The 16,585-nt window shown below is 37.2% G+C and overlaps 1 protein-coding gene across 6 annotated transcripts in view; it reads right to left on the reverse strand.

Annotated features, from left to right (window-relative positions):
• atxn2 (ataxin 2) overlaps positions 1-16,585 on the reverse strand; it is a 102,614-nt gene that overhangs the window by 39,819 nt on the left and 46,210 nt on the right. For 3 of the 6 annotated variants that reach the window (XM_072587552.1, XM_072587549.1, XM_072587548.1), the window contains exons 6-9: positions 7,832-7,846; positions 2,912-3,033; positions 2,017-2,108; positions 1,202-1,399 (exon numbers count right to left, since the gene is read on the reverse strand). In XM_072587552.1, coding sequence (XP_072443653.1) covers positions 1,202-1,399; positions 2,017-2,108; positions 2,912-3,033; positions 7,832-7,846 — 427 coding nt within the window. The remainder of the gene's footprint in view (positions 1-1,201; positions 1,400-2,016; positions 2,109-2,911; positions 3,034-7,831; positions 7,847-16,585) is intronic. The other 3 variants (XM_072587553.1, XM_072587554.1, XM_072587550.1) reach the window with 1 other exon arrangement.

Here is a 16,585-nt window from a genome sequence, read left to right on the forward strand (position 1 = left end):
TGGTACTCCATGTGAAGAAATATTAACCAGGGCAAGTTGCTAGGAGATCTTCATTTAGTTGAAAATCCACTGGAAGTTATTTTCTCTTTATCTTGTATATAATTTCTCCTTGCATTCTTCACATGCCTCTTAAAATAAATAAATCTGGGATAGGTCACTTTTGCTTAAGCTTTAGCCAAACTCTTGCTTCATGTGATTTAGGCTATAATCATAATTTTCCTGGATTTCTCCAGCTGGTTTATCTGTCTGTTTACAAGACTGGTTCCAGGGATGACCAGACTGACATTATGAAGAGTGACTGGGTTGGTTAGGACTATATTCGTTGGAGTTTAGAAGAATGAGAGGGGAATCATTCAGGCACCTGTAAAATTCTAGCAGGACTAAACAGGGTCAATGCAGAAAGGATGTTCTTGTTGATCAGGGGGTGCAGAACCAGAGGTCACTGCTTAATGGTATGGGATAGACCAGTAAAGACTGAGATGGGGAGGGGGGGGCAATTTCTTCTCTCTGCGTGGTGAACCTTTAAAATTATCAGCCACAAAGTGGTGGAGGCCAAAACATTATAAGTTTTGAAGGAGGGATTAGATACAGGAGATTCCCAATTTACAAATGCTCACATACAACCACAACGCCATAAACAAACACATAGATCGAGATGCCATCTATCAACCCCTCAGAAAACAAACAGGAAATGACATCACCACAAACCTCAGAAACCCCATCCAGGAGAAAGATTAAATAGAAAGCAGGAGACAACAGCTTCGCTTCACTTGGGAGGTCGCCACTGATGTTACCTAGCCAGGTAATGAAACGTCTGGATATCAAACCTACAGCTCAGCGAGCAAACCTACACCCTAAGCTATTATATTATTGAATGGCAGAGCAAGATCTGAGGGCTGAATGGCTTACTCTTTCTATTTTCCATCTTTTTGTGTTTTACTGAAAGCTAGGCCCAACATTTTGAATTAAAAAAATGTTTCTGCACTAGTATTAACTCCCATACGACTTTGTTTATTTACTCAATCTACCTTGGGCAGATCTCCATTCATAATTTTGCACTTGGCTTTAATATTCTTGTTTAGGACTAAGCATGTCATTCTTAATGTGGAATTATCCTGATCACTTCATTCCCCAGAGAATTTTCTACAATAAGTAATTAAACACTGCAGAATACTACATCTGTATAAAAGTGCGATAGTACCTGGGGGTGACAGCATGGCTCTCTTTCTCATTGGGAGATCTTTGTACAGCCGTGTATTTCTCCTCTTCTGTCCTTTCATCATTTTCTAATGCAACTCTTGCCTTATATTGGGCACTTGATTCTATTTCTTCAGCAAGCTGAGCTGCTCTAGCTTCACGTCGTAAAAATTCTTCAGAATTATCCCTTTCCAAAGGTACTCTGTGTGTGATACACAGATAAAATAAGTTAGAGAAAACCACAACCAAAAAAAGTGATAAAAATCTTTAGACCAATTAAAAATAATATGAAGCAAATCTGATTTTAAAAATAATTGCTGTAGAAAACAAAGGAACACCAAGAAAGTTAGAATTGCAAAAAAAAAGGATAAAATTAAGAATATTCCCTTTTATAGGGCAAAGAAATAGAAAGGTTATAATAAACATAACCTTTACCAGGTCTTAAACCTGGTAAAGCGGGGCTAAAAATGTGAAACTAACATTCACTCACAATCAGGAAATTATAGTGGAGTCCTGTCATACTGGGTAGCAGATCTGGCTCCATGGTATATATAAATAGAAGTTGTATTCTACTTTAGGCAAATAGAATTTATGCTCAACTTTTTCAGCTTCTTTTTAAAAAAATCATTCTTTTAAATATGACGACAAAGAAAAGGAGTGGATTTACAGCCAGTTTTCCACGATGCTATTCACATTCAATTTTTTAAATCTTGAAAAGAGCTGTCAAAGCATAAAAAGTAAATGGAAGGCTTTAACAGCATTATAAATAATAAAACCAAAATAATTACCCATGGCGTTTATTGAAATCTGTGCACTTACGTATATGAGGATAAACTACTGTCATAGGTGGATCTCACGCCATAAGTTTCCTCATTAAATCTGAACATATCATTGGGATCCCAACCGTTAGACTGAGGTAAGAAAGAAAATTTTTTTAAACCAGCAAGAAACTGTACCAACAACTTATTTTTTAACACAAAAGGCTACACATCCTTTGTGTCATAATCAATTTTCAATAAATATTAATTTACAAGTAAAAGGCCAGCCAAATAATGATCTCAAATGGAGATCACACCTTTCTTGAGACCCAACAAAAATATTACTTCATATATGAAGAAACGATCAAGATGTTCATGCACCAAGTTATATTTAATTCCTTGGTCCCTAGCAAAATCTACATCAGTAGTTTGAAATGAAAACAGTACTGCAATGTAATATTACTGATGTAAACTGTGCTTGTAGCAGTGATTTATATGAAATTCACTTCAAACGCTTCTAGTTTGCTTCACAAGCACATCGGATTAAAAATTAAGTAAAACTACAGCAGAGTATCACACATCCACAAAAATTCTGAAAGAACTACAAGCAGCAGAATATTCAATATTTTTCCAACTGCACAAAGTTGTGTAACTGAAGAACTCACCAGTTAATTTCAAAACTAAATAAATATAACTCCTTAGATTTATTTGTGGAAAGCATTCAAATATCTTCTGAACAATGACTCTCATACTATGTCAGAGCTAATAGGTTTCTAGTTCCCAAAGGCGATTCAAATTGAAAACAGTGAGCCAACTATACAGAGAGCTTGGCCACAGTCTAAATATGTTATTTCCTTCCTAAAAAAAGTAACAATGATACAACACAAGTAAGAAACAACTTAATATATTTTAGGTTTTTTTGGTCGTTATTTAAATTCAGAATTGAAAGAACTTACCACATCAGATTCCAGAGCTTCCAAATCTTCATTGGTGCTATCACCACCATCCCATGGTTCTAGATCTTTGTCTTTATGTTCACCATTTAGTCTTGAGCCTATGGCAGCATCGGTGAAAGCATCTGAAACAGTATTTTTTTTTTTAAAAACCATTGATTTAATCTGCAGCATCAAAATTTCAACAGTTTCACAACTAAATTACTTCATTTTATGGAAACAAATGCTGCTCCAAAATATTAGCTTGAGACCACAGTAATAGCTAATGGATAAACAAGTTTATACTTGAGTCTAAAAAGACACTTAAAGGTGATAATTAATGCTTGCATTTCAAATTAAGCACCAGTAGGAAATTCACGTTTAGAATTTTCATGTTCTCAAATTTAAGAGTGTGTGTGAAAAGGTTGCCCTTGGGTATTAACATATACTACCAAACGGAAGATACAGGTTTGACAATAATCTCTTTTAGTTTCCAAACATTGCTGTGCTAGGCAAGAAATTCTGGGCAGAAAGCAAGGCAGGCCCAATAGGAAAAAGTTGGGTCAAGGAGATGAATTGTTGCAATCATGTGCTTCCTATTTGTTACTCAAAGACTGGAAAAAATAGACTGCTGCCCACTTGTCCACAATGGCAGCCTAAAACCTTGAAATACCTCATAAATGGGTCAACAAAAGCTTTCAACAAAAAGATGTTTAAGTGCAATTTTGAAAAATACTAAAACATTACATGCATGATGTCAGATCTGATCAGTTGTCTAAATGCCTTGTGCCTTCACATACACTATAACTAAACCAAGATGTGAATATGTGACTGAGGAAAACATGCATGAAGCAAGCAAAATCAGTTCTCTCTTGCAAGTTGATCATTTCAACTCTGAAGTTCATACCATTTTTTTTGTACAGCATGAATTTCACCTATTTGGTTTCTGCAGATTTGCAGGAGTATCACTGTGTGCTCCAGGATGAGAGAACAATGTGACCTATTCTGCTGATAAATCCTACATATTACAGAACACTAAGAGCAACCTCGGATGACAATCCCCATCTTCCTAAAATATCGAGCTGCCGTTTTGTTCTTTGCAAAATGTCAGTTAAGATGGAAACAGTATAGAAAGTGCAACCGTAGCAGAGATATCAACAATTTATTTAACAACGCATAGTTCAAGGTTGATCTAGATTGTCATCAGCTGATCTCAGTAAGAGCTGCAATTAAGAGTACTACAATTAGTCATATTACCTAGGCTCAGCGCAAAGACGAGGAAATGAAAGGTGATCCAAGTATCATATTCATAGACAAAGGCTCAAAACATACTGTAAACTACTTGGGTATGGAGTCAAGGGAAATCAGTATGTTCAAACAAACTGCTACTTCCTAAGAAGGAGCAGGTAGGAAAAATACCAGTTTACATCTGTGGTAACAGAACACAAAAGGGGCTCTTTTGTGGCACAAACTATTCATAACATCTGGATATATTTTTATTTGATGCATCACTTGTTTCTACAGAACAGATGAGATAACTACACAAAATATTCGAATACAAAAGGGCCTTTTCATTTTTAAGGAATGTGCCAGATCTCTGAAAAAACTATTCATTCAATCTAATTGCTTTGCCTATCCCTGCTCCTCAACATTTTATCAAATTTTATCCACTTACAGATCAAAAAGGGTCACGAATTCTAACTCAATCAATCCATTTCAGTTAAACTGCTAAACTGCTTAAAATAAATTTCCATAGCTGCTCCTTTTATTTCTTTAAATGGTTAAATATTGTTTATATTTACTGGCCTGCAAATTTTATTTTTCACTTCATTTAAAAACCCCTCAATTTTGAACATTTCCAACAAATGTTTTAAACTTCTTCCAAAAATAACCCCAGTTCCTTTGCTGGATAGTTATCTGGCAAGCATCTAATACTAATACACTGAATTACTCTAGACTTGCGTACTGAGGTCATAACTGTCAGCAAAGTCATACCTGAAACATTTGATAAGGATCATGGGAGACTGCTTCACAAACTCTGGCAAGCGGAGACAAATGCAAAACCATACCATTTGTTGCAAAAAGTTCATGTTACAAGGCAGAATAGATACGAACAGTAACTGATGGCCACAGTAAGGGGTTCTTTTGTGGCACAATGGTAATGTCCCTACTCCAGACCAGGAAGCCTAGGTTCAAGTCTCACCTGCTCCAGAGGTGTGAAATAACATCTTTGAACAGGTTGCTTCAAAAAACAGAAATTAAAAAGATTGATAGTCACAAACATGCTATTTTCTTCCAGGCATGCAGTACCACTACTACGTTGTCATTAATCAATGACCTGAATGGCTGTATTATTCACTCAAAACAGGTCTGTTTTCTGTTCCTAAAAACTGATTTTCCTTTCATTTTTGCTTGCTTCTTCTCCCTCTTTGGCTGTAACTTTTCAACGTATGTAACAAAAAATCCCACAAAAGTGCCACTTACCTCTAAGTATCTACATCTCTTGAAATTCTGTGTGTATTATAACCCCCCCCCACCCCCAGACATTCCACAATCTAGACCAAAGCTACACAGAGAACTTGAAGTTATTATGCCAATAATGACACAATGGTGACCTTTGCACTGGTTTCTAAACTGTCAGATCTTTATTTGGCACATCTGGGAGACTATGGGTACTAATAACAAAACAGAAACATTAAAAAGGTTTAAAGCTAAATAGGTGAAATGCTGATATTCTTTTGCCTGAAGGGAAATCAAAGCTACAAGTTCAAACAAAATAGAATACAGTATAAAGCACATCAATGGAATGGTTAATTTCATTGTGGAAGATAAGGAATTTGCCTCTTATTTGAGCTTTAGCAAAGTTGAGAAGAAAATGCTGTTTTTTCAAAACAATCATAACCATAAACCTGGGTTGATAAATTTGGAACTCATGTTTCCTATTAATACAACAATAATCACCTGCAATCATCCTGCTGAGCACAAAGTAAAATTGGAAAAGTGCAGTATGGGTGAAATGATGTCAAGTTGCATTAAATACAATTTAAATTCTGCAAGATCTGTCACTTTAATTGTATTCACCGGTTTTCTTTTGTTGAATGCAACCAACCTCATTATCCAAGAGTTGAGGGTGTCTCATGAATGCTATCATTTTTAATTTAGTATAACAAAAATCAATTGATACTGTAAAGTATTTTCTGAAGCAGAGGTGGTCTTCAGGGAGTATTATTTACACTTATAAGTTTAGGCTAACCACAAGTTATCACTCACCAATGTCACATTATAATCAAAATAACGCATGTGTTTTCCTTTCCATTAAAGTAATAACTGCAAGATTTTGCATATATTACAGGAAACACTCCAATCCCTCAAGTAATTCTGTGATGACAGACTACAAAAACTTTATAAAATGAAAGGAGACCTAAAGTTGTAATTGTACAACAACAGTAAACTCAAGGATCCAGAATGGTGAAAAGCATAGCAAGGCACTGTGGAAGCTAACCGTGGGCTACATGATTGAATTTGTGTGGTTCTAACAACCATGTAAATATCATTACAATAGGATTTTTGGTTTATAGTAAATTACACAGTGACAATGTAACTTTAAATAAGACCAACTGCTTTATGGACTTCATCTGCTAGAGACTGCCCATAATCAGTAGTTACAATAATAAAGATCATCATGTTCCCTCCTTCAGAAAGCAAAGCCCTTAGAAATACTACAGGAACAGTCATGTGATTTGTACAATCACTGAACATGCTAAAGAAGCTATAAACCCTTTGTCTACTTCAGTAACATTAGAATGCCCTAACCATTGCTGGGAAAATGCATACAAATTGTATAATTTGTCTTCTGAAGAGTCACATTTGACTCAACATGGTAATTCATTCCTGGCCAGCTTTGCTGAGTATTTCCAGCACTGATTTTATTCCAAAAATTTTGTCTATTCTTTTTCGGTAGTAGAAATCATTTGATTTTGTAAACTATTTTCTGAATCAACTGTGGTCTTCAGGGAGTGTTATTTATTTTTATAAATTCATTTAGGCAAACGACATTAACCTATTATCTGCATAACATTACAATCAAAACAATAGGTGTTTAGAAAATTTGCTGGAAATGCTATATTTTATTTCAAACTGTCTTTTTTTCTTTTTAATCATGAGTTTTAATAAGAAAAGCTGAGATTTAAAGATTTTTTCAAGATGCAGAAACGTTGCTGCATTGTTTCTATATTCCCCAGCGAAATGCTGATAATGCTTAAATTCACATCAAATTTATTTTTTTTGAATTGCCAATGCAATTTGGCAAATGTCATGAGATTTGTAAATGCTGCAACCAGTATGAAGCTGTTGTAAGTTTTTGTAAAAATGCGCTGCTTTGAGGAAAATCAATAACCTTAAAATAAAGTCCTTTCCAACTTATCAAATTAAATAGTTCTTGTTGCTCAATCAGGAATTCAGATTAAATCAACTGCAAGGAATTGCTCTTTAAAATGGAAGTTGTTTCCTAGTTATAACTTTATCTGTTATTAGAAATAACAGATATAATATTTATACAAGCAAATGCACAGTTTTATACAACTTTATATAACTTAAGGTGCGCATTCTTCACACCTGACTAAAGGTAATTTAGGACAAATGTTATTCAAAGACCACTCCAGTTTTAACTTGATGTGCACTAAGGTGAAGTTGATTCCACATACATTCCCCAATAAATTAAAATCAGTTCAGACTAAAAATCGAAATGATTGTTCTTAAAACAGTTATTGACTATATTTAGTAGCTTTGAGCACCACTTGAATTTTAACATGCCATTTTTTCAAAGATGCACTGCCAGTTTAACATAGGTCACAAGCAGGTGTTAAGCTTAGAGTCAGTTTGAAATAAATGGGACAGTGTTAATATACATATATGGTAGAAAAACAAAGTAAACATCAGAATTACCTGTTTCAGATGGAACTACAGAGATCAGAAAGAGAAGGTGGAAAAAAGAAACAATAATCAGTAAACAAACATATTTTAAGGATTATGAATAACCTGCCTGGCAGATATACTTAACTGTGACACTGACTTACTAAAACTATTGTGGATGGAGTCAAAGTGAGGAGATGATCATGCAGGAAACAGTTTATCCACTTTCTACTAATGTCACAGCAGTGATCACAGCATATTAAAACAAATTTCCTAATAGCATATTGCAATGTGAAGCAGAGTGAACACAAGTAGACAGGTGTTGGAGTGGGTGGGGAAGATATCAGTGAGCAGGGATCCAGGCAAAGTGAAGGACAAAGAAATAAAGAAAGGGACAGAGTGAGAAAGAAAGAGAGAGATAGGTGGGGGGTGGAAAGAGGGGGGAGATGAGACGGGGGGGGGGGGGGGGGGGGTGGGGAGAGAAACAGACAGATGGACAGATGACAAAAATAACAAGCAAAAATTGATCTGAAACATGAAGAAATGAACCAACAGTTGTTTGCCTATCTAGGAGCAAATTACTGCAGATGCTGGAATCTGTAGTGAAAACAAATGTTGGAGATATGTAAGTAAATTAGCTCACTGAGCTTGAAGGTTTGTTTTCAAATGTTTTGTCACCATACTAGGTATCATTAGTGAGAGTTTCCAGTGAAACACTGGTGCTATGTTCTGCCTCTCTCTCTTTATAGTGTTATGGTTTCTTAAGGTGAGTAATGCCATTTGTTTTTTTTCTTTTCAAGGGCAGGTAGATAGGATCTAAATCAGTATTTATTGATGGAGTTCTGGTTAGAATGCCCCTTTTCACATCAACTAACATCAACCTGGCCAAAGAAACACTGGCATCACTACTAGGCAGCACCAACTTCATCAAAGACAACATCCTCAAGCTAGTGGACCTGTGCATCACCACTCACTTCACATTCAACAGCAAAACCTACAAACAAGTCAACAGAACACTTATAGGATCACCAGTATGAGGGCTTATAGCGGAAGCAGTAATGCAGAGACTTGAACAAGTTTCCCTCCTAACTATCCAACCCAAACTTTGAGTCCACTACATAGATTACACCTTCTGGATGTAAGTTTGCTCACTGAGCTGGTAGATTCATTTTCAGATGTTTCGTCACCATACTAGGTAACATCATCGGTGAGCCTCCAGTGAAGCACTGGTGGTATGGCCCGCTGTGTGTGTTTTAGTTTCCTTGGGGTGGTGGCATCATTTCCAATTCTTTTTCTCAGGGGGTACCACCATTTATCACCCTGAGAAAAAGAAGAAATGACATCAACCACCTAAGGAAACCTGAAATAAAAAGCGGGCCATACCACTAGTGCTTCACCAGAGGCCTGTACACTTTATTAATCTACCCTTTGACCTTAATTGGTCCAAGACCCTTTTGAGAAGGGTATCGTTTGTTGTTTTGCGTTCTCAATCTTCTGAGCTAAATAAACCTATTCAGTCCAAAGAATATTGAGTCTCAAGTTATGGTGCACTATTCACTAATTTGTGATTAAGGTATTTTTCACAGCTTTTTAATATAATTTGTTAACTATTCTTCCATCCCATGAACCTTCCAGCTCTGCAAGCAAACTTACATCCAGTACCTCAACCTGAGCTATAAATCTTCTTAAAACTCACTAGATGACACCTTTGTGATCACGAAATTGAACAAATTAGAGGGAACATACAAAACCATAAACAATATTCTGACTGGCATAAAATTCACAAAAGAGGAGAACGACAACAGACTCTCATTCCTAGACCTGACAGTTGAACGTACAATTAACAGACAGCTTCAAACCAGCATCTACAGAAAAACAAACATATACCAAAATACTTAACTTCAGAAACAATCAAACCCATAAACGGAGTGGTTTCAAGACATTTCAACGAGCTACATCACACTGCAGCACCCGAGAACTACAAAAAGAAGAAAAATATCTATACGTTCAAGAAACAGGTACCCAATAAACACAGCCCGCCACTTCCTCAGAAGCGAACCCAAACAAGTAGACATGATGCAACCAAAAACTATAGCTACATTACTTTACATCAAAGACATCAGAAATGACTTCCAAACCACTCAGACCCTTTGGCATCATGGTAGTCCATAAACAGCAACTAATGAAGATACTATCAGCAAATCTAACATCATTTACAAGATACCATGCAAAAATGGTTTTAAAAAAAATACTACTACATCGGAAAAACTAGCAGGAAACTAGCCACTATTTTCTATAGGTACAAAGACTTTGACTGGGACAACACATATAGCCCTAGGACAGGCAAAACAAAAGACACACATGAGAATTCTTTAGAGGTGTGGCATTCTAACCAGAACTCCATCAACAAACACATCGATTTAGATCCTATCTACCTTTCCTTGAAAATAAAAAATAAAGAGCTGGAAATGACATCACCCACCATAAGAAACCAAGACCTATAAATAGAGAGGCAGGATATAGCACTAGCCCTTCAGAGACTCTCACCTACTATGGCGACGAAATGTTTGAAAAGAATCCTTCAAACTCAGCGAGCTAACTTACATACTTATTAACCTGAGCTAAAACCTTTCTCACAAGTCGCTAATGCTGAAGATCACAGCAGGTCAGAAAACATCAATGGAAACAGTGCAAGCTTATGTTGCGAGTCTAGATGACTCTTCATCAGAGCTGAAGTGAAATGCGGAGGGGACAGCATTTATGCTGCATGTGGTGGGGGGGGGAAAAAAAGGGAGAGAGGGGGAGAGAGAGAGGGGGGGGGAAGAGAGGGAGGGGAGGGGGGGGGGAAGAGAGAGAGGGAGGGGAGGGGGGGGGAAGAGGGGGGGGAAGAGGGAGAGAGGGGGGGGAAGAGGGAGAGAGGGGGGGGAAGAGGGAGAGAGGGGGGGGAAGAGGGAGAGAGGGGGGGGAGAAGAGGGAGAGAGGGGGGGGAAGAGGGAGAGAGGGGGGGGAGAAGAGGGAGAGAGGGGGGGGAAGAGGGAGAGAGGGGGGGGAAGAGGGAGAGAGGGGGGGGAGAGGGAGAGGGGGGGGGGGGAGAGGGAGAGAGGGGGGGGGAGGGAGAGAGGGGGGGGAAGAGGGAGAGAGGGGGGGGAAGAGGGAGAGAGGGGGGGGAAGAGGGAGAGAGGGGGGGGGGGGGGGGGGGGGGGGGGAAGGGATCTACCATAGTGCCCCCACACCATCACCTGCCTAAAACTACTTCATAAATGCTCACCCCTCCACACTTCACATCAGCTCTGCAGAGTCACCTAGACTCGAAACATTAGCTTGATCTCTCTTCATGGATGCTGTCTGACCTGCTGTGATTTTCAGCATTTGTTGTTTGTCTGCTGTTTGCTCAGCTGTCAGAGGATCAACATTTATTGTATGAACCAATCCAAATCATTGGGATTTTTCACTCACTACAACATCTACACGAAATTCTTAGAAAATTTAAAAGCTTCTAATAAATAAGTTAGTTTTTTTTTTAAACACAAACTATTCTTTTAAGGGTCAAACAAGAGAATTATCAATTCGCAAAAATTGATTTCAAAACAGAGTCCAACAAATTTCATATAGTAGGTACCTCACTTATGCATTTGCAAAAGCTAAAACAACCATGATTCTGCAATTTTTATGACATTACTGCTACATGTTGAAAAATTGAAAAATTATAAAAGCTATGTTTCTATTTTTCCAGCAAAATTGAAAGAGGGAGGGAATAGATAACTATGCATCTTAACTTGCTTCTCTAATATATTCCGTATGCATCAAATCCAAGTAATTTAAATAGGCCCAGATATACCTACCTCTAACAATAATGCAGTATGACTGTTTTCGATCACCTATATTTGGGAAACTGCTCCAGTATTTCTTCAGGGTTACATTTTTAAGCTGGCTAGTCACTACTTTTCCTCAAAGTTAGAAGTGAGCCATTTGCTGATTGCATTGTAAATTCTGACTATCCCAAATAATGAAACAGTCTGTGGTTGCTCACAAGTTCAGTACAGTATGCAGTGGCAAAGCACATTCAAACTACACAATTGCCAGAAAACACTCACTTCCAATACAACAAAAGTGGAACCACCTTGCTTAAATGGTATTACCAAGATACATCACCAACCATTAACATCTTGAAGGCTCATCTTGCCTAGAAACCAAGCATGTGTTGAAATTTTCATCATTTGCAACACTCAAGTAGCTCAGCACCATCTACAACAAAGCAGTCTGCTAGATCAGCAACCCATGAACTTTCACCACTAGTGAGATTGTTACAGATGCAATGCAGCAAGATATGAAGGCTCCTTCAACACACCTCAAAACCTTCAACAAAAAATGCTGGGTCACAGCTGCATGGTCCTCTCCTGCCATTCACCATTCATTGTACGTAGCTACGTCCTAGAATTTTTAAAACGGCATTGTAGCAGTACATGGACGGCAGAGACTGGAGGAAGCAACATGCATATTTAAGAAAGAAACAGATTTATAGAAGCTAAAAGTGTCAAGTGGTTTGGGTATAGAGCAGGAATATGTCATTGAGATATAGAATTAACCCTGATCATGATGACTGGTAAAACAGGTTTGAAAGGCTGAATGGCCTACCTCTGCTCCTATTTTCTGTTTCTAAAAATTGCTAGTTAAATTAGTTACCACTTTGACGTTAAAATTCTTTACTAGAAAATGTGGAGTGACTGTTGCACTCCATTGTGGAGTAGTAGATTTTAAAAAATCAATTTATTTATTAAAATAACTATTTAATATTGAAGACTTGGCAGAGGTGTGATTTGGGGTGGCTTCAGTCTACAGGGATTGTTTCTCTGCCCATTCAAGTCAGTGGATGAAAAACCCAAGTGGTAGTGACTTTGTAGCTTACATTCCTCAACACTTTTTGACTGTCATCCCTGCCTTCCTAATAAATGGAAAATGGAAAACATACCTAGAGTTTAAAATGGTTATCCACAGAATTATAGGATGAGAATGCTATTAACATTGAAAGTAGCAAATTAAAATACACAGCCTATATTTTTAAGATCAAAGTATAGTTGAACAGTGCTTTGCAATCTCGTCTTTCCACCAACAAAGCATATTAAAAACTCATTTGCTACTAAGTTGGACAATAGATGTCAAACAGGTCAGTGGTGCACACATTCTGAGAACAACACTTCAAAGCAAACAAATGCTGAAAGATTTTGCAGTTAAATTGCAATCTCAAACGGAGTTTGGTTTTTCTTTTAAATCCACTGGAAAAAAAAAATAGTAAATTAAGTGCCCAGCCTGTAAATTTTTAAGATCAGCCAAACTGCAAGGTGAAATTCATTTTGTAAATTACCATTCAACATGATCATGGCTGATCCTTATCTCAACACTTTACCACAATACATCTTGGCACCTGCAGCTTCTAGAAATCATTAATTTCTTAAACACATGCAGTGGCTTTGACTCCACAGCCTTCTATGATAGAGAATTCCACAGGTTCACTCCTATCCAAGTGAAAAAACTTCCCATTTTAGTGCTAACTGGCATACCACCTTTCCTGAAATTGTGACCCCTTATTGTATACACCCAAATGAGGGAAATATTCCTAAATCCGGTCTTTCCAAACCTTTCAGTATTTTGTTTAAAATGAGATACTCATTTTCTTGCAAATTCCTGTGAATGCAGCCCTTTCAACCCAATCTCTCATTAAACAAACCAGCCTTTCCAAGTCTAGTGAACATTGATTGCACTCAATCTATGAAAGGTACATCCTCTCTTAACTAACAGACTAAACCTACACACAATATTCTAAGTGTGGTCTCAAGGGCCTGTCTTGCTCCAGCTGTACATTTTGGTTCTTGTACTCAAACCCTTGTGCAATGAAGCCCAACATATTATTTGTCTTCTCAACTGCTTGCTGCATCCACCGGTTTCATTTCAATAATTAGCGTACAAGGACAACCAAGTCCCTTTGTACATCAACATTCCTCAATCCTTCACCATTTAAATAACACTCTACCAGCTTGTGTGTTGAAACTGGTTAAATGTTGTGTAAAGTGTTCTCAAAACTGGACTAATACGTTCCCACCAGTTTGGTAAAAGCTTCATTTCTATTATATGCATCGGGCCCACATCATTACTTAAGCTTTTCTCATCATCAAACATCTAACAGGTTTGCAAATAGTTTATTTTCCATGACCTCTTACGTTTCTGTAGCATTTCAGCAATATCTCAATCAAAAAGAATCTCAAATGTTTAACTGCACTAAGACGCCATTTGGCCCATTGTATCTCCTCTATTTTATTACTTAATGCCAAATCTTGCCTTTTCTCCATATCTCTGCATAGCAAATCTATCCAAAATAACCACCCAATGCCCCCTCAAATTGCCCAACTGAACCTTCCTCCACCAAGTTTCCACATAGTGCATTCCATTTCCTAACTAATTTCTGTGTGAAGATGTTCGCCGCCACCCCCCCCCCCCCAAAATCATCCTTGTTTAGATGGCACATCTATGCCCCTTTTTTCTGTTGAGCAGGAACAGCTTCTCCCCACCAACTTCATCTAGCCTGTTCATCATTTTGAAAAGCTCTATCGTATCACTTTTCAGCCTTCTTCTCATGAAGAACAGCCCCAACTTCTTCAATCTATCCTCTCAACTGAAACAATTCCTGGAACAATTCTTAAGTGCTTTTCTGCATTCTCTCCAATGCATTCACGTCATTCCTACAATGTGATGCCCATAACTACATACAATATGCCAGATGAGATCAATATCACTAACTGCTTGCTCCGTCACCTTCAGTAATCTGCACATATATACATCCAGGTCCCTCTGCTCCAGCACCCCCTTTACAATTGTACCCCATATTTTATATTGTCATTCTTCTGACCAAAATGTATCACCTGTCATCTCCACATTGAACCTCATCTGCCACTTATCAGCCTAATCCACCAACATGTCAAAGCTTTTTTTTGAATTCCATACTAACCTCCTCACAGCTTATAACTCTCCTCACTGAATGATCTTTGATCACTATTTCATTTGTCTTTTGTAGATTACTTGCAATAATTTATACTTTAAAACTATCCCATCTTATGTGACTGGTTCGGAACAATATTGCTTCTATGCCACGCGCCTTTTCATTTAGGAAGTTCCATAATTCAAACTACATAGCACCCTAAAGTCTTGCGTATTCCCAGTAGAATTTCTTTAAATTCTTGACACAAGCAATCCTGTATTATCCACTTCTACCATCCTGTTCTTGAATCATTTCACAATCACAGGTACACTCAAAAGCTATGAGCTACTATCATGCACTGACAACCAAGGCAAATGTTTCAATCAAAGTTACACCCATGGCCATATAGATTTCTCATGTGTTGAAGTTGGTAGTTTATCCTATTTTATTTAAACTAAGGTGCTCCTTCGTAATGTGACCAACATTACTTCATATCATTTAATCTCCACTCATCATCCAAACCTATCCATAGAAGTTCATTCTATAATCAATTAATTACTTTCACATTATCTCCATAAATTTGGCAGCCATTTTTTTTCTGATTTGTCATATTTCTTGAAAGCTTAATTATCACCCTTTACTAGTTGCAAACATCAAAATATGCTTGGTCTCAACCTCTGATATGAAGACAATATCCAAAACTCATAGCTAAACAAGAAGCGATGTAACTCATTTATACCAAAATCACTTATCCTCTTGGTCTTGGTTAGAAAGTTCCAGCACAAAAATGGGAATATTGTTTCCATATGTAAGATGGCTCCAATATCGCTCGCATTGACAAATCACTTGTCTTTAGTCACAACCACTCCAAATGGTTTACTTCTGCCATTGTTCATTTATTTAATTTTACTACTGCTATCTCTAGATTTCAAAAATATTCTAAATTCATATTTGAACAGTCACTGCAGTTTCTAATGACTCAAAAATGTAAACATTCTTAGCCCCTTCAGCGTTATCCCTACAGTATGTGAGTTCTGAAAAATCTAATTGTGAAATTACTTCAAGTTCAATAGTTAATAACTCAGATTTTAAGCTTCCAAAATATTGGTTCCTAACTTTACATTGCATAAACTTAGATAATGGGTCATGCAATTAATACAATTTTGTGATGACATGTCAAGTAACCAATAACATTTTCATAATCTTGTTTCATCTAATCAATGTGATACCCTCACTGATACCATTTGATTGTGGGGATTAGCGTGAAACAGTGAGGGACTAAGTTTGGATACTGCTGAGTATGCATCCATGTATTTTCTTATGGCAGATCTTTCAAATAAAGTTTTGACCAGGGGAATGTAGATGTAAGAGTACTTTATTCAGTAAGAATTTTGCTTTAAAAAGATACTGAATTCATTATTAAATAAAAATAAACATTAATGTCCATAGTTGCTCTCAAGCACAATATTGTTTTCTAGTTCAGATACCATGCTTCCAGTCCAAAATGTTACAGCTAATGTTACCGTACTACTTGGACCGATATTTTGGATTAGTCACCAGAAGGTCAATAATGGCATTAACTTCAGTCCAGACAGATGAAGTTGTAACATTAATTCACAGAATTTGTGATTACCATTGTCTTTAATAGCTAACGGAAAGCTGTAATTAATTACTAAATGCTTGCAGAAAGGTGATGGTGCAGGACATATGCTCCGAAAAATCATATTGCAAATTACTCAATATTTCCCTGGTTTTTGTGCTGTGCAACAACCTGCACAAATTACATGTACATCGTTCAGCTCCCTATGAACATAGTT

The sequence above is a fragment of the Chiloscyllium punctatum genome, chromosome 17, assembly GCF_047496795.1.
Source record: "Chiloscyllium punctatum isolate Juve2018m chromosome 17, sChiPun1.3, whole genome shotgun sequence".
Lineage (NCBI taxonomy): Eukaryota > Metazoa > Chordata > Chondrichthyes > Orectolobiformes > Hemiscylliidae > Chiloscyllium > Chiloscyllium punctatum.